Raw genomic sequence first — 24,239 nt, forward strand, 5'->3', positions numbered from 1 at the left:
TACCACATTCATTTAACAACAACCTGAAAAAAATACAAGAGCTTACCAAGCACCTCCATACAATTGCCTCCCTCAATTCTTAAAATATATAATGACTGTCTTTAACACTCATTTTAAAGAATAGAAAACTGAGGCTCAGAGACATGAAATGCTTATCTAAGATGAAATTTGATTAGTGAGGCAGGGTTGAGCTCTGACTCAGGTCCTCTGAGCTTTAGCTGAGTACAATGACTACTGAGCCACAGCTAACCCTAAAGATCCAGGCCAGACTCCATGCTTGTCTTCCCAACTTAAAAGATTAGCAGGTAACAGATAAATCTCTGGGAAATACAACAATATTTTTTCTAACATTCTCCAAGTGAAAATAAGAAAAGGTATTAACATAAGCATTCCATTCTTTTTTTTCCCCTTTCAAATCAGATTGGACAAGCTAGCATGCACCAGACAGAAATAATACTATTATTCCAAGGAGATAACTTATTCTTCTGTGAGCAAAATAACAAGAATAGTCACTCCTAGTTTAGAAGAATACACCCAGAACAGAAAGGGGGGGGAGAAGGGAAGGAGGGAGGGAGGGCGAGAGAGAGAGAGAGAGAGAGCGAGAGAGAGAGAGAGAGAGAGAGGAAGAGAGAGAATATGTGTATACCAAGTAGATAGAAGCACCTCTGTCCTGAAATAGGGCTCAGAATGATGGGTGAACCTGTCTGTACCTCGGCAGGAATGATCCATCTTATTAAACTGGAAGTAGCCTGACTTGCACTGGCACAGGGCAATGCCATCCAGGTCAGTGCAGATGGAGGTCTCTTTGTCACATTCTGGACTCTTCCGCTTGCACAAGCTGCCCGCTGGAATGAAAAAAAAAAAAGACAATGAAACAAACAAAACCTTCTTTATCTCACATCTCAAGATGCCTGATCTGCTATTTCAAGAGGCTTTGGAAAGAGTTTCCCACAGGGTCCCTGAAAAGCATATTCGTCTCAGAGGTCTGCTCTGCAAAGCCTTCTGCTATTCCTGTGTCAGGCCCAGAACCATTTACAAAATCTACTATTCCCCATGGAGAAACCAAGCTGGAAAGAAACAGGACACTGTCCCTTCTCTGATACCCACTGCAAATGATGGCCTCAATGTAAGGTGTTCTGTTGCTTCACACCAAAGGACTGTGTGAGGGGAGGGAAGTACAGGCCAAAGAGTCAAAGAAAACTCAAAAAATGAGAACATTTTCTAGGTTGAGATTAGTTGAGATAGGACCAAAACCAACTAGCACTGGCCAGATTTACCTCGGGTGAAGTGTGTCTTGGTCTGTGTCTGAATGATCTAGTAAGGTTAGGGATTCCACCCTCCCTATTTTGATGCCAGTTCTGGGACCTAAATTCAGGGCCTCAAGATCTTGTTTAGCTTTTCTGCTCAAAGCTTGTGCTCTACCACTTGAACCTGAGCTCCACTTCCAGATTTTTGCTGGTTAATTATAGATAAGAGTCTCTTAGATTTGTCTGCTTGGGTTAACGTTAAACCATGAACCTCAGATCTCAGCTTCTTAAGAAGCTAGGATTAGTCATAAGCCACCAGTACTCAGTTTAAGGGGGACAGTTTTTTGGCTAAGGGCCATCTGAAAATTTATAACTTCATTCATGGACCATGCAAAATTATCAGCATAAGCAGATGGCCATGGGCAGCCACTGAGAAGTGTATGAGAAGCATAAGCATCTGTCCTGCCATGTACCAAAGGATCTTATGGCCACAAATTCCCCACTCCTACCCTAGAGAAGCCAAAATCACTTCTGGTAGAGAAGCAACATAACAGAAACTTATTGTAAGGAAAGGTATGAGCAATCATCTGCATACCCAAAGCTGGAGTCTAGTTATGTTTATCTAGTTGTCCTCCAATTACAGTGATGATTCCTTGAGGTTAATTCTTCTCTGGCTCTTTGGGATTTTTCATGAGGTACATATGTGGCAAAGGTGCTATCAGCCTATCAGCCACCATATCACCACCAAGAAACAGGCAAGGAGCCGATTACTCAGGCTGCTTCCATATTGACTTTAGGCTCTTATTAAGTCATGGATAATGAAGAATCACTTCATTCTTACATAAAAAGCATTCATGGTTGGGCATATGATCTTATATAAGGTTTTATATAGCAGATAAGAGGGTGCATTTTATCTTCTGAGATAGGCCCAACAAAAAACCATGTGTAAATGGGGTTCACAGGCAGTAGAACAAAAATCTGAAACCAAGTAGATAGTGAATAGTAACTCAGCTCCACCCATATATGGGACAAAGTTAGATAGAAATGTACAAGAGGCAAAAGTTAGATCAACTTGGGAAGAGAGTTGCAAAGGGAAGGCAATGAAGAATGGCCACTTATTTTCTAGGCACAGTCTTCCCTCTTAAACCTTAAAGAAGACTCCGACCTATTAAGAAGCCTACTATCATTCCAACTGTCCCTTGCGTAGGTACATTCTAGTGAGGGGGGCTGGCACAGGGCTCAGGCTGCACAGGATTCCCATCATCAACCCCTCTTATGAGTTCTGAGAGCTAGGGCTGGTGGATAGCCTGGTTGCAGGGAGGTAAATGCAGGACACAATTCCATTCTCAACACTGAATTTCCTGCCTTTATCAGTGGAAGCTGACGTGCTAAACCAGAGCCCCGTTTGTGTGTGTGATAAAATTTCTTTTGTTTATTGTAAAAAGTTTGTATTTAAAGGGGAAAGAATTTAAAATGGAAAATCTCACCAGGCAAACACTGTAAAGCTGGCACTAGAGAGGCACTGAACCTTCACAATTCCTCATATAATAGTCCCTTAGCCTTAATACTTTTAGGACAGTAAAGCTCTCTAGGCTGTACAGCTCTGTCCAGGGCCAGACCTGGCTGGCCTGATTAGATATTTTCTGGAAGCCAATGACATGTTTTCCTTCTATCCTGCTCATTGATCCAGGCTACTTGCAAATGTTTATTTCTGTGTTAAACCAATAGTTCCCTGCACAGAGCAACTTCATGCAAAAGCAAGGAGAATAAGTCCCACCTCAGCTATGAGTTGTTTCTTAAAAATTCTCAAAGACCATTCTGGCACAAATCCATCAAACAGAACCACACATTTTAGGCCCAGTGATGGGATTTTTCTATGTTCACAATTCCCATAGTCTTTCCTAGGCATAACATCCGTCAAAACAGACAATGAGCACTTAAGTAAATCTAGGGCTGAGACAGTCCACAGGGGATTGCCAAGGTCTCTAAACTTTTGGAGGTCATGACCTACAGTTCTTTGAAAGGCAAGGAACTCAAAGAGAAAAAAAAAAACCCTCTCTTTTCCAATGGAGGTATCTAGAGTAGCCCAGTGCTGCCCATAAACTAAAAAAATACTCATATGTGCAGAAATAAGAGTATACTTATTTTGCACTTAGAAAAGTTTGCAAGAGACCAAGTTGGATGGTGGTTAAAACCTGGAGAAGGCATGAATAGAAAACCAGGAAAGTGAGCCCATTTTCAGCCATTAGGCATAGCTGTCTTTGTTCTTCAAAAAAGAAAAGTAAAGAATGAAGGCCTCAGGGCTGGGAAGGTGGCTCAGTGGTAGAGCACTTGCCTTGCATGCATGAGGCCCTGGGTTCGATTCCTCAGCACCACATAAGCAAAAAGAAAAAAGCCGGAAGTGGCGCTGTAGCTCAAGTGGTAGAGCGCTAGCCTTGAGTTGAAGAGCTGAAGGACAGCGCCTAGGCCCAGAGTTCAGGCCCAACCGGACCCAAAAACAACAACAACAAAAAAGAATGAAGGCCTCAGCACAGAAGCAATGATCACAGGAGTTTCTTTTTTTTTTTTTTGGGTCCGGTCATGGGGCCTGAACTCTGGGCCTGGGCACTGTCCCTCAGCTCTTCAGCTCAAGGCTAGCGCTCTACCACTTGAGCCACAGCACCACTTCCGGCTTTTTTCTTTTTGCTTATGTGGTGCTGAGGAATCGAACCCAGGGCCTCATGCATGCAAGGCAAGTGCTCTACCACTGAGCCACCTTCCCAGCCCGATCACAGGAGTTTCTTATAAGCTATATCCAAGCAGCCTGAAGAAGAGAATAGACAGGGTCATTATACATAGACTTTTATAAATCCAAATATCCAGCCACTTGAACTGCAAGGCACGTAAGCATTTGCTGGGGACCAAAAAAAAAGTATTTCGGTGATCATGTAGAATGTAGTCCATAAATAATTGATAGCATCCTCACTGAGGAGGAAAAATGGGCACTTTTGGGGCCTCAGCAAGGGAAATCAGAAAGTAAACCCCAAAAGTCTCGTTCTTATCACAACGTAATTGAGCACAATGAATTTTTTTTACACCAATTTCCCAAATGATAGCTCCTTCAACTGCAAAAAGTTTAGCCAATTTTTTTCAAATACATAACTAGCCGACCTCCAGCACTAATCTTGGAGTGAAATGTTAACTACCCAGAACTGAAGCTCTGCAATATCCTGGCCCATGTGGGAAGCTCTGTGAACCAGCAGTTACAACATCGTGACCCAATTGGAATGTCCTTAATCAACCACCAGATAGAGTGCCAAAACCTGATACCTTTAATTTATATCCAGCATCTGGCTAGCAGATGGAGGTTTAGACTAGATTCTACATCCTTTGCCAGCTCTAGTGATGTGGTAAAATGAACCCACTTTCATCACTTATGATGCTCCAAGTGGTACTGGCCCCTTTGCAGAAATCATTTTGATTCCAGCATAGTTTTCCCACCATAGATGTAAAACGCCCCCCAATCCTAAAGTCCAAGTCTGCTTTCCTAACTCTAATCCCTTTCTTCCTTTATCTTACCCTAGATGCATCTTAGAAGCTTCTGATAAGAAGCAACAGATATGTTGAAAATGAGCTATATAACTTATGGGTGGGGATAGGAGGGAAAAAACTGGGAGAAAGCCAGAGAACGGGTGACATTGTCTAAAAAGAAGTGTATTAATTACCCGACTTATGTAACTGTAACCCCTCTGTACATCACTTTTATAATAACCATTAAAAAATTTTAAACAAATTAAAAAAGAAGAACAGAACAGGAAAGCCCTCATCATTATTAACACCTATGGTAGCATTTTGTCCTACATTCTTCTAGTCTTATTATATGACCTTATAATTTTTGAGGCAGTTAAAAATGTAATACTTCACATGCTTTTTAAAAATTTTGCTTAGTAATAACCATGATGATGGTTTGGGGGTCACTTAGAATCATGTCCACTCCATGTTTGAGTTCCTGTATCCACAGCAAACAAGAGTAGCTTCTCTTTGTTCTATCAGCTCATATAGCCCCTCCTCTTACCCCTATTGTCTAGAAGAAATAGAAGTTGAAAGCCAAGGACCAGGTGCCTTCAAGGCCATGTGCATACAAAACTGTGTGTGACATATTAATACAGGGAAAAATCCAAGAGGAGGATATTACCATTACCAACTTATACTCCCCAAACATTGGAGCACCCAAATATGTTAAGCATATACTCTCAAACTTACAGAATAAAATAGATCCCAATATAATAATACTAGGAGACTTTTAACACCCCACTCCCACCAAAGGACAGGTCTATCAACCAGAGGATTGGCAAAGAAGCTACCAAATTAAGTGAGGCCATACTTCAAGTGGAACTAACTTACATTTACTGAATATTTCACCCTAAAACAACACAGTACACATTCTTCTCAGCAGCTCATGGAACTTTCTCCAAAATAGACCATATCATAGTTCATGCAAGGAACTTAAGCAAATACAAGGGGGCTGACATAATCCCCTGTATCCTATCAGACCACAATGGAATCAAGCTAGTTCTCAATAACAAAGCATACTGCAGAAATCACTCAAATACATAGAAATTGAACAGCACACTTCTAAGCAACACCTGGGTAACAGAAGAAATTAGAGAAGAAATTAAAAAGTTCCTACAATTCAATGAAAATGAAGACACATCACAAAGAAACTTGTGGGACACAGCAAAAGCAGTCCTGAGGGGCAAATTTATCGCCCTCAGTGCCCACATCAAGAAATAGAGACAGACCAAGTAAATAATCTCATGTTGCAATTAAAACAGCTAGAAAAACATGAAAAAATGGAACCTAAAGTTACTAGACGGAGCCAGATAATCAAATTAAGAGCGGAAATTAAAGAGATAAATAAAATTATAAATAAAATTAATAAAACAAAAAGCTGGTTCTTTGAAAAAATAAAATTAATAGACCTCTGGCAAGATTAATTATGAAAGGAAGAGAGGAAACCCAAATTAACAAGATCAGGGATGTCATGAAAAAAATCACAACAAATACCCAAGATATCCAAACAATTATAAAGAACTATTTTCAAAAATTATACTCTAAAGAAAGAAAACCTAGCAGAAATGGATGCATTTTTAGAGAAAAACAAGTTGCCCAAACTGAGCAAAGAAGTAAATCAATTAAGTATAGCAATATCTTACAACGAGACACAGGAAGCAATCAGAAGTCTTCCAACAAGGAAAAGCCCAGGACCAGATGGATTCACAACAGAACTGTATAAGACCTTTAAAGAAGAACTAATACCCATACTCCTCAAGCTCTTCAGAGAAACAGAGAAAGAGGGAGCTATCCCAAACTCATTCTAGGATGCCAGTATCACACTCATCCCCAAACCAGGCAAAGACCCAACCAAAAAAGAGAAATACAGACCAATCTCCTTGATGAACACAGATGCAAAGATCCTTAACAAAATTCTAGCTAACAGAATCCAAAAACACATAAAAAAATCATACACTAGGACCAGGTAGGCTTCTTCCCAGAGATGCAGGGATGGTTTAACACATGTAAAACAATAAATGTAATCCAACACATCAACAGAGTCAAGGTCAAGAATCACATGATTATCTCCACAGATGCAGAAAAGGTTTTTGATAAAATACAACATTCATTCATGTTAAAAGCTCTGGAGAAAATAGGAATAGAAGGAATATTCCTTAAACCAATAAAAGCCATATACGAAAGACCAATAGCCAATATTATCTTTAATGGGGAAAAACTACAACCAATTCTCCTAAAATCAGGAACAAGGCAAGGATGCCCACTGTCTTCACTCCTCTTCAATATAGTCCTTCAACCCTTAGCCAGAGCAATAAGGCAAGAAAAAGACATTAAAGGGATTCGCATAGGGAAAGAAGAAGCTAAACTATCCCTTTTTGCAAATGACATGATACTATACTTTCATGATCCCAAAAACTCCATCCCCAAACTCTTAGAAACTATAAATCACTTCAGCAAAGTAGCAGGATACAAAATCAACCCACAAAAATCAGTTGCCTTCCTGTACACTGACAATGTACAATACAAGCAGAGAGGAAAATAAAGGAAGCAACCCCATTCACAATACCCCCCCCACAAAAAAAATAAAATATTTAGGAATTAACCTAACCAAAGATGTAAAAGAACTATTTAATGAAAACTATAAAAATTTAAAGAAAGAAATTATAGAAGACACAAGGAAATGGAAAGACCTTCCATGCTCTTGGATAGGCAGACTTAATATAGTGAAAATGGCAATACTGCCAAAATTAATATATAAATTCAATGCAATTCTTATTAAAATCCCAATGACGTACATTTCTGAAATACAGAAAACAGTCCAAAAATTCATATGGAACAACAAAAGACCTAGAATAGCCAAAACAATTCTAGGCAAAAAAGACAACATGGGAGGGACCTTGATGCCGGACTTCAAACTCTACTTTAGAGCCATAATAACAAAGACAGCATGGCCCTGGCACAAAAACAGACCCGAAGACCAATGGAATAGAAGATCCAGAAATAAAACCACATGCCTACAGTCAGCTGATACTTGACAAAGTAGCCATAGACATACAGTGGAAGAAACACAGCCTCTTTAACTACTGGTGCTGGGAAAACTGGGTGGCCACACGCAGAAAACTAAAAGTGGACCCCAGCTTATCACCATGTACCAACATTAACTCAAAATGGATTAAAGACCTTAACATCAAACCTGAATCTCTGAAACTACTGCAGGACAGAGTAGGAGAGACACTTGAACTTACAGGCACAGGCAGGAACTTCCTGAACAGTCCCAGGGTCACAACAAATTGGAGAGAGACTTGACAAATGGGACTACCTTAAAATAAAACGTTTCTGCACAGCTAAAGCTATAGCAACCAAGCTAGAAAGACAACCAACTAACTGGGAAAAAATATTTACCAGCAGTATATCAGACAAGGGGTTAATATCCAGTATATACAGGGAACTCAAGAAACTAATCCCTCCCAAACCTAATTACTAAATGGACAAGGGAACTAAAAAGAGACTTCTCAGAAGAAGAGATAAAAATGACAAAGAAACACATGAGGAAATGTTCACCATCCCTGGTGGTGAAGGAAATGCAAATAAAGACAACCCTGAGATACCACCTTACCCCAGTCAGAATGTCCTACATCCTCAAGTCAGCCAATGACAAATGCTGGAGGGGAATGCGGAGAAAGAGGAACCTATTACACTGCTGGTGGGAATGTACACTTATACAACCACTTTGGAAAGCAGTCTGGGGGGTCCTCAGAAAGCTAAAGATTGACCTCTCTTATGACCCAGTCATACCACTTCTAGGCATCTATCCTGAACAACAGGAACCAGTATACAGGACACATGCACCTCCATGTTTATTGCAGCACTGTTCACAATAGCCAGGATATGGAAACAACACAGATGTCCCATCACAGATGAATGGATCCAAAAATTGTGGTATCTATACACAATGGAGTATTATGCAGCCATTAGAAAGGACAAAATAATGGCATTTGAAGGGAAATCGATGAAGCTAGAAGGAATCATGTTGAGCGAGGTAAACTAAGAGCAAAGAGATAAACGGCACATGGTCTCCCTGATAAGTGGATGTTAAATCTAAAACATAAGGTGATATGACAAAATTAATAAGACTTAAGAAACAAAGGACTTCCATTCATCTGGTCAAATCACTACTAAATAACCCCATGCTGCTGATCACATACATGGTATGTATGTGCACACCAGAGGGAAACCAGGAGGATGACACAGAACTAGAGGGCATCAGGGAAAAACATACAACAGCGGGACCCATCAGCTGCACTGGACATTGATCAAAACAAACTAAGCAACTCAATGGCAGCGATGGGAGGGAGGGAACAAGTGGGAAAGAGGGAACAGCTGATGCTATGCAAAACAAAAGAAATGTACAGAGGCTGGGAAGGTGGCTCAGTGATAGAGCGCTTGCTTTGCATGCAAGAGGCCCTGGGTTCGATTCCTCAGCACCACATAAGCAAAAAGAAAAAAGCCGGAAGTGGCGCTGTGGTTCAAGTGGTAGAGCTCTAGCCTTGAGCTGAAGAGCTGAGGGACAGCGCCCAGGCCCAGAGATCAGGCCCCACGACCAGACCTCCCCCCCCATATCACTCAATGTGGAAGAAATAACTGTATTGTCAAAGCTCATAGAACTCATAAATGTTATAGACTACAATAGACTATTTGCCTCATGAAAGTTAAAATGTGTTTGTGACTTTAACTAAGCATCACTATCCCACAATACTGTGAAATTTGGGGAATTATGTAACCACTTAATCACAATAAAAATTTTTGAAAAAAAAAAAAACCAGAAAAACCAAAAACCTTGTGTGCCTGTGTTCATGAAGCCTTGTGTTTCACAATCATTCCAAGTACAAGTTCCTGTGTGAGCTTTCCTGGGCCTGATTTCTGAATGTCTTATTGTTTGTCTCTAGGTTTGTGCCTGACTATAAGGGAAAGTTCCTCTCTTACCTCTAAAGATCCTCCTTTGAGACCCCAAGAGCTGGCAGACCTCAGCAGAGGACCTGCAGGAGTTGACACATTTCTGGATCCCATCAGCCAGGTCAAACAGTGTCACGTTGGAGGCCAGGGAAAACATGGCTTGCACTGAGATCATCACCATACTAGACTCCCTAAGGGAAAAGTTTGTGAGATTTTAGTTAACCTAAAATGGCATTCGGTCCTCAGGGATTTTGGAAATTAAGTGTCACTGCCATTCTCCAGTGAGGGAATATGAGGGCATGAAGGTCCAGTGACCTTGGTCCTGGATTACCCAGTGGTTTGGTCAAAATAGAGCCCAGTTTTTATCACCCATGTTAGAGCAGCCGCCGCTTCCACAGGCTGGTTCAAAAGGAAATATAATTCTATTTCTTACCTAGAAGCATGAACTGTAGATCGGATATAACCAGGTAATGTTGAAAAACACACATTTAACTGCAAAGAAGAACAGGACTGTCATTAACTGATAGACAAAAGCCTTGGACTAAAAACTGATTCCTTATTTCAGGATAAAATAGGCATTTTTCCAGCCATCAAGTTATCAACAGGCAGCTTTATACAGAACCAATGTCTCTTTTTAAATGTCTTTTTGTTGTTTGCTGAGTACAAAGGAACAGAGAGATAGAGTAAATTAGTGGGGAAATCTTGGCAGGAAGTGATGTTCAGAACAGCACCAAGGATGCAAAACATCTTCAAAGGAGCAGATCTCTCCTAAGACGCAGGGTTTCAAAACACCAAGGAGCAACTGTGTATTTGGAAGCTGCATAGTGAACAAGTTCGCTGAAGGCACAGCTTCTTCCGGCTCTCCCAGGTCTGCTGAGCCCTACACAGATCCCCTCATAATCTACAATGACCTCACTCAAAGATAGGTCTTCCCCAAAAAGGCTTTCCCTGAGAAATTATATCACATGGATCAAGGGCCCTTTCGTTGAAAACAAATTAAAAACTACTTCTCCCTGTGCCTGCTTTGTGTTCTCAGAGTGATCAGAGAAAAAAGTTATCATGCCTGCTTCCTCATCCTTTCTTCCATCACTGTGGCTAGAGATCTCTTCTTTGGAGCATAGTGGGTCTCAATATCTTGTCCATGAAGACCCATCTGTCTTCAAAAACAATGTCTCAAAGCTCTCTGACTCTTCAAAAGATGAAGTCAAGCACAGAATGCTATCAAAGGCTTTTTACAATATTGCTTTAGTCTAATAGCAAAGATTCATCATTCTTATTTTTTTTTTTTTCGGTCGTGGGGCCTGAACTCTGGGCCTGGGCGCTGTCCCTCAGCTCTTCAGCTCAAGGCTAGTGCTCTACCACTTGAGCCACAGCGCCGCTTCTGGCTTTTTTCTTTTTGCTTATGTGGTGCTGAGGAATTGAACCCAGGGCCTCGAGCATGCAAGGCAAGCGCTCTACCACTGAGCCACCTTCCCAGCCCTCATCATTCTTATTTCATTATTAACTTTTCCAGGTATTGTTGAATGGAAGGACATCTTGGAAAAGACTCTATGAGTGAGTTTCCTAGCTGCTGCTTATTTCTCATTGTTGCTTGGGACAAGGTATGTCACATCACCAATAAGTTATATGGTAATACTGGGCAAAAAAAACCCCAAAAACCCAACAAGACAAAAAGCAACTAAGTCAATCAAGTCACTGCACTTTTTATAATGTGAGACTATACCTCTGCATTGGGTTCTAAATCCCTATAGACTAACTTTAACTTGGAAGGAAGTATCTAGCTATACAGCGTAGTCAAGAGGAAGCAGTAGTGGAATGACAATATTTGGCACAGGGCTAGCTGACATAAACAGTAAAGAATTTAACCTTGCCCAAAGAGAGGTTATGTCCAAAATAATTTTTTTTATTTTTTGTCAGTCATGGGGCTTGAACTCTGGGCCTGGGTGCTGTCCCTGAGCTCTTCAGCTCAAGGCCTGCACTCTACCACTTGAGCCATAGTGCTACTTCTGGTGGTTTATTAGAGATAAAGAGTCTCACGGAACTGAGTGCTGGTGGCTCACACATGTAATCCTAGCTACTCAGGAGGCTGAGATCTGAGGATCATGGTTCAAAGCCAGCCCGGGCAGGAAAGTCTGTGAGACTCTTATCTTCAATCAACCACCAGAAAACTGGAAGTAGAGCTGTGGCTCAAGTGATAGAGCGCTAGCTTTGAGCTAAAGAGCTCAGGACAGCACCCAATCCCAGAGTTCAAGCACCACAGCTGACAAAAAAAAATAAAATAAAATAAAATAAAAAGAGTCTCACAGAAGTTCCTGCCCTGGCTGGCTTGGAACCGTGATCCTCAGATCTCAGCCTCCTGAGTAGCTAGGATTACAGGCGTGAGCCACCAGCTAGCAAGATAATTTCTAAGCCCTGAAGTATTGTGCCTGATAAAAACGCATAGGGACCCTAGACCATGCCATAAAATATAACAACGTGATATGTTGCAGGGGTTTTGGATAAAGCAGTACATGTTCAGCCACATTAGCGGTCAACTTTGCCTATGTGACAGAGGCCAAACAAAGGTTTCAGATACCAACCAACACTCAAGTAAGCTCCGTGTTGGCAACGTGTCACATATATTATCATTCACTGTTGCTGAGAAACATTACCCCTGTCCATACTTGCACAGGGAAAGAACAACTAGAAGCTCTGCATGTAGAACCATCATGGACTCAGTTCCATACATATCTTCATTTGTATTTTTTTTCTGTAGGTCGTGGGGCTTGAACTCTGGCCTGGGTGCTATCCCTCAGCTCTTCAGCTCAAGGCTAGTACTCTACCACTTAAGCTACAGCGCCACTTCCAGTTTTCTGGTGGTTAATTGGAGATAAGAGTTTCATGGGCTTTCCTACCTAGGCTAGCTCTAAATTGCAATTCTCAGATCTCTCAGCCTCCTGAGTAGCTAGGATTACAGGTGTGAGCCACCAGCACCCAGCCATTTGTCTGATTTTAACCTGTAATTTTTTGCTGCAATAAAGCCAATCATGACAGATAATAGCTTTCAGTAAGATCAGTGGATCATTCAGGTGAATTACTGAAACAGAATGGTCTTAGGGGTTCTCGAACTTGCAATAGGTATTGGTAGTAAAGGTGACTTAGTAGACTGTTCCCCAACTGTGCACCTGCTCTGTAGAGATTAGGTGATATCAGTAGCTTCTAGAACTTGTCAGTGTGTCATCTACAAAGATCATATGGGAGTGAGCTAGCTGGCATGGGCCCTGTCACAGAGTAGAAACTTAATAGATAAAGAAATGAAATTAGACTGTCCCTTACACAAATAAAATTCACAGTCCTATAGGAACATAATTCATGGCTAATATACCAACTCTAACTTATAAAGAGCAAGTAAAATAGAAATTTGAAATCAATTAGTCTGGGCATCTGGAGTGGCTATGTAGCAAGTGTGAAGCCCTAAGTTCAACTTCCAAATACCATCCTCACCCCAAATCAATTAGTAGCAAATCTTAATTTTCTGAACACCAAATATTTGACTTGGGTAGTAGTTGAAAACAAGATGAATTATCTGATTTTGACTGTCAATTTTTTTTTCATTTGCCCAATTAAAAAAAAAAACAAATACAAACAACAACAACAAAAAAAACAGGAAAAGAGGGAAGGTGTAGCCTAGCCTGGCACTGTGATAGCCTAGCTCCTTGGGAAGCAGAGATTGAGGGATGATGGGCTGAGTCCATCTTGAATATAAAAGTTTACAAGGCTCTATCTTAATCAATAGCTGGGCATAATGGTGTACGCCTGCCATCCTACCAACAAACAGAAGCACAAATAGGATTGCTAGCCTGGGGCATAAAGTGAGACCCTATCTTGAAAATAACCAATGCAAAAAGGCACTGAGAATGGTTCAAAAGGTAGAGTAAGTATTTACCAAGTTTGAGGCCCTGATCTCAAATCCCATACTAAAAAATGGCAAAGGAGTAGGGAGTAGAGTTAAAGGACCTAGATAATCTATACAGTGAGTTCTTAAGCCCTTGATAATCAGGATTAATGTTAAGCTTCTAGCATTCCTTTGAGGAAAAAAAAGTGGGTCACTTTCCCCAATATCCTCAAACACAGTGAGAAATTCACACTGCAGATCAACAGCAGACAGGACACTAAGATTTTGTGGTTCTTTCCTCTTACTCACACTCCTTGGTGTAGGTTATCTAGCCATGGTTATACCTATGTATATGGAAAAGAAACACCGTAACAGAAAAAACTACATGTGATGATGCACCTAAAGAAATACTTCTGGATACCACAAGGTCTTAATACTTTACTTCTGTTTCCAAGGCTTTTTAATTTTATGAAGTTTCCTTTCCAAACACAAAGGAAAGGAGCCCTGGAAATATGGGTATGGGAGACCCTAAGCACTTCCCAGCTTTGAATGACTCTATCTTGGAACCAAAGGACTAGTATGAACAGGCCTTTCAGGAAACTTACCGTTTTGGTGATCTCATTTGCTACTTCATGTAGGTCTGAATGTTTTTCCACAGTAGTATTGAAAAAAGTTTTCTTTAATTTAAACTCTGTCACGAAGGTTCTAACTGGAAACGAAAATAATATGTGTTAGGCCACACAACAGATCAACTTATGCATGGCTATGTGTTACCTCTGCCCTAGCTACATTTAGTTTCCCCACAGAACAATCTCAACTGCCCTGTGCCTCTTCTAGATTCTAGAAATACAACAAAAGGATCCCCTGGCAAAGGGAGCATAAGATTGAGTGAACCTTTGTGAGGGAGATTCCTACGACTTTTTGTGTATTTGCAAGTGCTGCTGGAAGAAGCCTTCTTGATGCCCCTCAAATAGTCATCATGTAATAGATGCTCAGTGACAATGTAGCAAAGAAGATGTGTTGGCTTAAACAACATAATCCTAACAGGAAGGGAGGAGCTAATGGCACCGTACACTAAAACTGCTTGTCAGCCTTATAAGACTTTAAACCAAGGAAAGCACTTATTTCCCAGTCTTTTAACAAAGTTAAGCCCTTCGCTTCAAGGAGGTGCTTCAGTTTCCTTCCTCATTAAAGCCATCTTCAAGGAACCCCCTTTATTCTTATTCACAGGAAATGTCCATTTTATCATTGATAAAAGAGACTTCTACAAATCAGGTAAGTTCCCAAGAAAGATCATCCAGCCAAAATCAACATTCAAATTCATATGCATCCACCTTTAAAGAAGTTTTCACTATAGCCTCTGCCCCTGAGGTATCTGTTATTCTGAAGATAACCAAAGAATTACTCAGAAATTTGCCAAACATTTGTCATGGGCTTATGCTCTAGGGGGCTGCCAGACTTCATGATTATAAGCCACATAATGAAAGCAATCCATATTCAAGACACTGTTGGGTTCAGAAATGAAAAAAAAAAAGCAGCCCTATTTTCAAGGTCCATTTCACTCATAAAATAAGATTCTAGTTAACACCAATTTGTGCTGATTGGGCCTGAGGGGAATGGGGCTTACAAATGGGCAGACAACCAAAAATTAGCACAGCCTGCTTTATATCTGGCTCTTATCTTCCATTATATTAAATTCTTATCTTTCCTTCTGGACAGAAGAAAAATAACCCAAAACACAGAAGTCCATGAAGCTGCTATTTCATGGGAAGCTTGCATGTGGAATTAAGAAAAAGGTCCACAAATGAGCTAGGGAAAACATTTAACATCTTCTAGTTAGCTGTCTAAAGCCCTTAATCCTTATTTAACATCTTTTTGCTTGTTCCACAGTTCAGGGAAGCCAGCTGCTTAGGACTCTTTCTGAGCAGCAGGGAGCTCTTTGAAAACATTTTGGACAAATAAAAGCATTTCAGCATGTTCTAATTTGCATGTTCCTCTGATGTTTATGAACAATGAAGCTAAATGACTTGAAAAGGGAAAGATGATTATTAACACAATGGAGCTGCTCTCCTCTAAATCTGTGCTACCTTGTGAGATGTGGCACACAGGCTTCCAGAACAGTTACCCAACCAGTTCATCTTTACCTCACATACCTAGCTTCTTACCCAGATCCTACATATAGAGGTACATCACTAGTATAAACTTTAGGTACACAAACATGACAGATGTTAGATTTTCATCATGAAAGATTATCAGTCTCTTCCTAAACCCTGCTCTCTTTCCAGGCAGGGATTTCTCTGAAGACATTTGTATTTTCATGCTTGCAGTTACATAATTGTGGAAAAGAGTTGTACTTCAAATTTCTCTATACCAGCTAGGTTAATTTTTGAGAGATTCATAATTATTACTTTGTATTTTCATAGCTTTCAATCTAGTCTAAGAGTTTGAACACCAATGTTAATGTTAAATGATACCGCTTTTTGACTTTATAGATGAAATTGAAGCTCATAGCCATAGGTATGGCCCAAGGCATTAGAAGCCAGGCATTTGATGTGTCTATTGATCATTTTTACTTCTTCTTCTGAGAAGATTCTCCTTAGCAAATGAGCCCATTTATTAATTGGGTTGTTGGGGAGGGCGGGGGTGTGGTGGTGGCGCGCGCGTGTGTGTGTGTGTGTGTGTGTGTGTGCTTGCCATGGGGCTTGAACTCATGACCTGGGAGCTGTCCCTGAGCTTTTTTGCTCAAGGATAGTGCTCTACCACTTTGAGACACAGCACTACTTCTGGTTTTCTGGTAGTTAATTGGAGATAGTCTCACAGACTTTCCTGCCTGGGCTGGCTTTGAACTGTGATCCTCATATTCAGCCTCCTGAGTAGCTAGGATTATAGGTGTTAGCCACTGGCACCCAGCTTGGTTGTTGGTTTTTTGAGGGTTTAATTTTTAAGTTCACTGGATATTAGGTATTGTCTAATGTATAGCTGGAAAAATCTTCTCCCATTTTGTAGGCTGTCTTTTTAGCTTCTTGGTTCTATCCTTTGCAATCAGAAACTTTTCAGTTTGATGTAGTCCTACTTATCAAGTCTTTCTTTGATTTGCTGTGCTTCTGGATCTTTACTCAGAAAATTCCTACCTGTGCCCAAGAGCCCTAATGTTTCTCAGAAGTAAAAATGGACAATAAACACAGAAAGACATGTTCAACATCTCTGGCCATAAAGGAAATGCAAATCAAAACAATAAAGATTCCATCTCAGCCAGTTAGAATGTCTATTATCAAGAAAACAAACAATAACAGATGCTGGTGAGGATGAGGCCAAGAGGAACTCTAATATACTGCTGGTGGGAATGTAAACTTGTTCAACCACTCTGGGAAACAGTGTAGAGGTTCCTCAAAAAATAAACATGAACTACCCTATGATCCAGTAATTCCACTCCTGGGCATTTACCCAAAAGATTAGAATACAGTAAACCCACCAATACAGCCATGCTTATTGCAGCATAGTCAAGGTATGGAATCAGCACAGATGGCCCTCAATGGATGATTCATCATTAGAAAGAATGCTATTGTACCATTTGTAAAGAAATGGAAAGCTCTTATGGCACAGGTGTGTCTATGTCCTGTCTCTTCTCCAGTCACCATGGCATTCTGCTTCAGCTCTCCATTGGAACTGATCTGGTATGTCGATACTGTTTTTCTGCTTCTTCTCCCCTTTCCAGCTCTCATGCTCAGTTTTCTGACAGTGGTAAGTGTATTCTCAGGGCTTCAGATTTTTGCGACAAGAATCTGCCTGTGGTCACTTGCCTTCTAATACCCTCCTAATTCGACCTCTCAAAATGTGGCTTCTCTGTTTGCTCACTTTGCCAATAAAACCAAAGTGCAGCAAAATACACCAGGAAGCAGGTACTCAAAAGTGATGGGGTGGAGTAAAGAAGGAAGAGGTAGATAAAGGGAGAGGAGAAGAGGAGGGAAATGCAGTCAAGAATCCAATGTAAGAGAGGGATGGGTGAGAATGCTGAATGGGGTGACACTGATCAAGATATATTGTAATAATAAACTGTTTTGTTAAATGGCAACTCCTTTGTACAACTTCTTAAAGGAAATAAAAGAAAAAAAAGAAACCAGGCATTTGAATCTAGTACAAGTGGCTGAGGTAGGAGGATCATGAGGTGGAGCTCAGCCAGGGTTATCTAGTGAGACCCTGACTCAAAACGAAATAAACAAAAGAACAAAAACAACACAAAAACTATCAAAGGAACCCAAACAAAACTGGAAATTCTTAGCTAATTTCTTAATAGAGTATGTCTAAATGAAACAGGTTACCCAAATGCAAGTACATTATTAGACTAATTCTTGATTTTGACTGATACCTACATTTCTAGATTATTTATCTTAAAATAGTGTTCAATTCTTGTATTTTAAAACAACTTTCAAAATTCAACTGTTATTTTAGTAGGGTGCCACGCTTCCTTAAAAAGTTCCTCCCACCTGGCTGGGAAGGTGGCTCAGTGGTAGAGCACTTGCCTTGCATGCTGGAGGCCCTGGGTTTGATTCCTCAGCACCACATAAGAAAAAAGCTGGAAGTGGCGCTGTGGCTCAAGTGGTAGAGTGCTAGCCTTGAGCTGAAGAGCTGAGGGACAGCGCCCAGGCCCAGAGTTCAGGCCCCATGACCGGACCCAAAAAAAAAAAAAGTTCCTCCCACCTACAGGTAATAAGAATCCATGCAGATAATGCTTTCAAAGGACATTAGCTCTCAAAAAAGTATTCACTGAGCAGTTTTTGTGTGTTAAGTACCATACTGGGCAATTTAAGATGACTCAAGATGAGTCATGTTACCTGACAATTTCCTTATCCAGCATAGAAATTCTATTTCTCATATTAAATTCAGCATCTTATCAAGGACCATGCCCAGTATAGATGAAAGCTATTATTATTATTACTAATTGTCAAGGTGATGTACAGAGGGGCTACAGTTACATATGTAAGGCAGTGAGTACAATTCTTGTTGAACTTGTTACCCCTTTCTAAAAAAGCTCTTATAAATTAACACACTGCTGTAAAAGACAAAGAACTTATAAAAACTTGCCTATTTAGCAGTTTGACAAGGGCCTCAGTTTTCATTTGGTTTGTCTATCTCCTTTTTAGCCTTAAGGTTAAAAAAGTTTGTGTTTAAAATCAACAAGCTTCATGAATTTACCAAACTAGGAACAAAATATGACAGACAGCCTACTATACAATTATAGTAGTGGCTTGGTTGAAATGTATTAGCCTGTGGGTAACAACATGAAGATCTTTTTTTTTTTTTTTTTTTAAATGTAAAGAATGACCTCAGCACCAGTAGCTCACAACTGTAATCCTAGCTACTCAGGAGGCTGAGATTTGATGAATGTGGTTCAAAGCCAGTCTGGGCAGGAAGGTCCATGAGATAAACTACCAATAAACTACCAAAAAGCCGAAAGTAGAGCTGTGGTTCAAGTGGCAAAGTGCTCGTCTTGAGCAAAAGAAGTTCAGGAACAGTACTCAGGCCCTGAGTTCAAACCCAAGGATGAGGAAGGGAGGGAAGAGGAGAGGAAGAAAGGAGGTGTGAATATGATTAGACAATCTGGATTTGATTTTCTTTTCTCCCTCTAAAACACTTTTTAGAAAATAAGCAAAAAAACAAACATAGCAACAGAGAGGACTATTTTGAGCAAAACATAATTTATACACAATTGAAATGCCACAGTGAAACCTTTGGTGAAATGCACACTGAAAAGAAAGTAAGAAAATAAATAATAGGAAATTGAAACAGGACCTGATGGTGTGGACACCAGTGGGAGGAAGAAGAGCTAACAGAAAGGGTGAATTAAGATGAGTATGGTCAAAGTAGTTTATTGGCATTTATGAAAATGAAACAATGAAACTTGTTGCTATTGTTTTAAGAAGGGGGAGTGGGATGGGAGAGAAGTTGATGGGATATTCATATTGAATATTTGTGTAGAAATTCCACACAATGAAACATTGTACAACAAATGTTGTTAATGTAAAAAAAAGATGGACATTATAGAAAAAAACTATAGTTAGAATATCCTTTAGTTTTTTCTCCTTAACTACAGAATAGATTAGTTAATAAAGTTATACACAAATGATAGCATATTATGTATGTAGTCATTAAGATATTTGCATAAACTGGATGCCAGTGGGTCATGCTTATAATCGGAATATTGGGATCTAGAGGATCATAGTTTAAGCTAGCTGGGCAAAAAAGTCTATGAGACTACATCTCCCAAATAACCAGCAAAACAGCCAGGCTAGAGACCTGGCTCAAGTGGTAGAGTGCCAGCCTCACAAGAAAGCTGAGAAAGCATGAAGGCCTACGTTAAAAAAAAATCTATATAATATTTTTATAATATAGGAGGACATTTAAGATATAAAGTTTACAAAAATATATCATTCAAATTAAAAATATAATGCACATTAAAAATACAAAGCTGTATAGCTCCAATAATAGGAGATAGTAAGAAATGTCCTCTTCCTCTATTTCTTAGCTTTACCTCTTGGACAAGTATTTATGATTAGGAAGTAAATAATACGTATAATTTTATTAACTGTATTGTGATACAAAACAAATTCTAAGGTAGACTGTCTTACCTAAATTACATACTCCTTTTTCCAGCTGGTACCCAACTGGGCATCTGCAGACAAAAGATCCCTGAGTATTGTTGCACGTGGCCAGGGGTGGGCAGGGGTTTGAGAGGCATTCATCTACATCTACAGAGGAAAAAAATCAAGACCATATTGAGTCTGTGGCAGACATCCAGTATAGCAAGTACTTACCAAGGACCTAATGACACTAGGTGCAGTGCAGTCCCAAAGATGAGTAAGAGATCACCACTGTCCTCAAGAGATTGACTACACTGAGTCAGAGACAACCACATACACAACTAACTATAAATACAAGGCATTATTTGGATATACAGAGAAAGTACTAGACTTTGGGCACTTATGGGCAGTTTCAAATAACATCCAGACTAAGACTAGAAGGACTTTTAAGTGGGGGTAATTCCAGGCTAGGCACCAGCACAGTAAATGCCAACAGCACAAATGTGCCTGTATCCTTAGGGAGCTATAGGTCCTCCAGTGTAGACGAGTAGAGGAAGAAGGAGCCTGAAGAATGGATCCAGATCAGGAAGTCTGTTGGTGCCTCAGTAAGGGCAAGGGCATGTCAGTAGCTCTAAAGTAAGCAGAGCATTAATTTAAAGGCATATTCTTCCACATCTTGGAAGAGATAAGAAGCTTACTGAATGAATAATCCAATGAGACAATGTACCATTTCTTTTTCTCTTACCCACACTACAGTTGTCCCCTTGCCAGGAAGGTGAGCACACACATCGGTAACCGTGATCAGTGAGATCTTCAATGCATTCACCATTGTGAAGGCAAGGATTTGTGGCACAGCTGTTAACTAAAAACACACCAGGAATAACAAGAGTTAATCACACAGACAATGTAAAAACAGCTCTAGGTAAATATTTATTTCTCTGAGTTAATATTTGAGTCTTGCTTACTTCTGTTTACTTGCCCTGAAAATGCACACTACTAAAATAAAACTGGATCCCAAGAGGTTCAGAAGACATGGCAATAAGACTAGGTATTGGTTTGGTTTTATTTTGTGACTATATGTAAGTGTTAGACAGTTGGATCCTTGAATATGAGAACTGGTTCAAGCAAATGTAGTATACAGGTTATCCAGTTCAGAATTGATGATTATATTGCCCTTGTGCTACTCAGAAAGTTCTATTTGAATCAATGACCATTTCAATTACACATGTGGCAAGATTTACTATACTGTGTATATGTGTATCTATGATATTTTGCCTTTCTCCTGGACTTTCTATATTGAAATCATAGTAGCTGGACATCGGTGGCTTATGCTTGTAATCCTAGCTACTCAGAAAGGTGATATCTGAGGTTCATAGTTCAAAGCCAGCCCAGGCAGAAAAGTCCATGAGATTCTTTTCTCCAATTAACCACCAGAAAACGAGAAGTGGTGTTGTGGCTCAAAAGAGCTCAAAAGAGCTCAGGGACAGCTCCCATGCCCTGAGTTCAACTCCTACGAACTCCTATGGAGTTCAACTCCAACAACAACAACAAAAAAAAAAACCACAAAAAAACATTGTAACTTTTTACCCAAAAATCTCCAAATGTAACTAAGCTTTCATATATCATTTAGAAAAGGACCAGAGCTGAGCACTACAATGTCCTCTTCTCTTTATATAATGTAAAAATGTGCCCTACATAAATTCATAAACCATTATGACACAAAGACTTCAATGTCATCTTGGACTGGCAGTCCCAAGAGCAATGTCCAGAACTCTGTTTTATCCTATTGTAGTTGGTAGTGTCACATTCTAGTTATGTAATACCTCTTCATAAAGCCATCATCTGCAATAAAGAAAGCAACGGGAGAAAGAAAAGGAAGACAAAGTCGAGTCCTCATGCCAAAAGAATAATCCTGAAAATGGGCTAACCTAACTATGGTAATATTCTACTTTAAATATTACCCCAAATCATCTATAAAAGCATATCACCTATGTAAGTAAATAATATACCTCATGAACACTAGCACAAAAAATTAACAACCACAAAACCAAACAAAAAAACCCCCAGAAGCTATTCAAATACAAGCCAATGCCCCATACTCATTTGAATCCCAAGCCCCATGGAATTCTCAGTGTTTGGCAGGGTTTAGCAATCAACATGTATTTATAAGATGCACTTTACCTGAGGTTGGAAGTGGCAATGCTATTAGTGACTGTGTGGTGCTCTGAGCAGTAAAGGTTGTAGATTTAGCAGTCAACTCTTTAGCTGTAGAAACATCTGTGGTTTGAGGAGATGTTCTGAGGAAATGTAATGGTGGGCTATATGCATCCATGTCAAGCTTTGTGGTTGATTCTTTTGCTGATGTAGGTACACTAGTCACAGGGATCACTCTTGTGGTATCATCTATATGTACTTGGTTTCTTTCTGTTGTGATGGCACCTTCTGTTGAGATTTGTGGCACTCGAGTTTCAGGGTGGGTTGGCAAGAGTTGTCTTCCAGATGTAGTATGTACAGTTACAAGATCAGGGACTGGAGTTTCTTTGTTTGATAGGGTGCTGGGACTAGTCACAGAAGGGTGACCAGACTGAAGAGTGGTGGCTGCCAATGCTGAAGACATCTGGACTAAACTGGTGCTCATGGCTGGAAGGGTTGGGTTGGTGGAGAATTCTGCTAAGGCTGGGGGCAAAGGAACCCCTGAAGGAAAGCTCACTGTTACAACTTTGGTAGACTCTGTAGGCACAGACACCAGGCTTGGTGACTTTCCTTCTGTGATGATTTTCTCTTGGGTGCTCTGGTTCTTGGGGTCTGCTGTTTGACCACTATGAGAAATTGCTAAGGATGATGCTACTGTTGATGTCTGAACTAAAGTCACAGGTGTCTCCCTCGTTCCAGGGGGAATTGGAATTGAAGATGAATGTGATAAGGCTGTTTGTGAGACAGAAAGTGAGATATGGGTAGATTCCATTGGTAAAGGTGGTGTTGAGGAAGCCAAAGGTGTAGAGGGCTCCGAGGTAGATTTCAGTTGATGTGTAAAGGCCCTGGTTGATGGTAAAGTTGATGAGTCCAACTGGTGCGATTGTGACACTGAGGGCAGAGGCAAAGGGGACCCTGAAGAAGATGAGTCACCAATAGATTCAGTCCTGGCATCCAGAAGAACCAAGGTATTTGGCATATTAATGGTGGATGTGTAGTGTGGAAGGTTGGATGTACCCAGAACCAGTGACTCAGTGGAGGACTGAGCATATTCTCCATCATAGGATGAGATGTTATTTCTCTCAGTCTGCATCTGAGCAGAAGAAGTGTAGTCTAAGTAGGGAGAGTCTGAGATCTTAATATAAGAAGTTGAGCTCTCACTAATGTCTGAGGATGAACCATTATCTGTAATGGAGAGTAATGCACGTTCTCCTTTGGTGAAAGTAGATGAAACGTAAGTGTGGTCTGTGTGGTCACTGGAAGTCCTTTGTTCAGTATCCGTGCCACTTATACCACCATAGCTGAGTCCAGTGACTACAATGGAAAAGAAACAAAGTCAGGTCAAGGAACCAAGAAATCTTTGGCACAGGTGTTATAAACCAAGACTTGCAGCCATGTACCCACCAACTCGAGCAGGTGAAATGTTTGGTCTGGGAAAGGGTGATTTCCAAACGTGAGCATTCTGGGTAAAGACAATTTGGGAAGGCTAAGCACAATCAGTGTCTGCTCTGAGTAGATGCTTAGCGCAAGCAGTGATAAAAGAGAGGAGGGGAGCAGGGTCCTAAAATTAAGAAAAAGGTCCATATTCCTTTCCCAAAAAAGCAAGCTGCGCCCTCGAAAAGGCTCTTAAGTCCCTAAATAACTATTTGTCCTCAAGTAGCAAAAGGAAAACCCTCCCAGTTTTACCACGACATACTCCTTTTCCAGACTGGTCTTATTGTAAGCCTGGGGCCCGAGCAGATGGCTCAGGCGGGGGTGGGGGAGGGTTAAGCCTGTGGTCTTCCTGAGGAGGAACCTCCAGAAAGTTCTCCCGGCTAAGGAGCTTTAGGGTTCTTCCTGGGT

General features: G+C 40.5%; 1 protein-coding gene across 1 annotated transcript in view; it reads right to left on the reverse strand.

The window, feature by feature from the left end:
• Positions 1 to 24,239, reverse strand: part of Heg1 (heart development protein with EGF like domains 1) — a 91,465-nt gene that overhangs the window by 25,448 nt on the left and 41,778 nt on the right. Inside the window, exons 7-13 of the mRNA XM_042668249.1 lie at positions 22,386 to 23,711; positions 20,950 to 21,066; positions 20,253 to 20,372; positions 14,232 to 14,335; positions 10,186 to 10,244; positions 9,783 to 9,943; positions 711 to 845 (exon numbers count right to left, since the gene is read on the reverse strand). Coding sequence (XP_042524183.1) covers positions 711 to 845; positions 9,783 to 9,943; positions 10,186 to 10,244; positions 14,232 to 14,335; positions 20,253 to 20,372; positions 20,950 to 21,066; positions 22,386 to 23,711 — 2,022 coding nt within the window. The remainder of the gene's footprint in view (positions 1 to 710; positions 846 to 9,782; positions 9,944 to 10,185; positions 10,245 to 14,231; positions 14,336 to 20,252; positions 20,373 to 20,949; positions 21,067 to 22,385; positions 23,712 to 24,239) is intronic.

Source organism: Dipodomys spectabilis, unplaced genomic scaffold, assembly GCF_019054845.1.
Source record: "Dipodomys spectabilis isolate Male_0828 unplaced genomic scaffold, ASM1905484v1 ptg000017l, whole genome shotgun sequence".
NCBI classification, from domain to species: Eukaryota; Metazoa; Chordata; class Mammalia; order Rodentia; family Heteromyidae; genus Dipodomys; species Dipodomys spectabilis.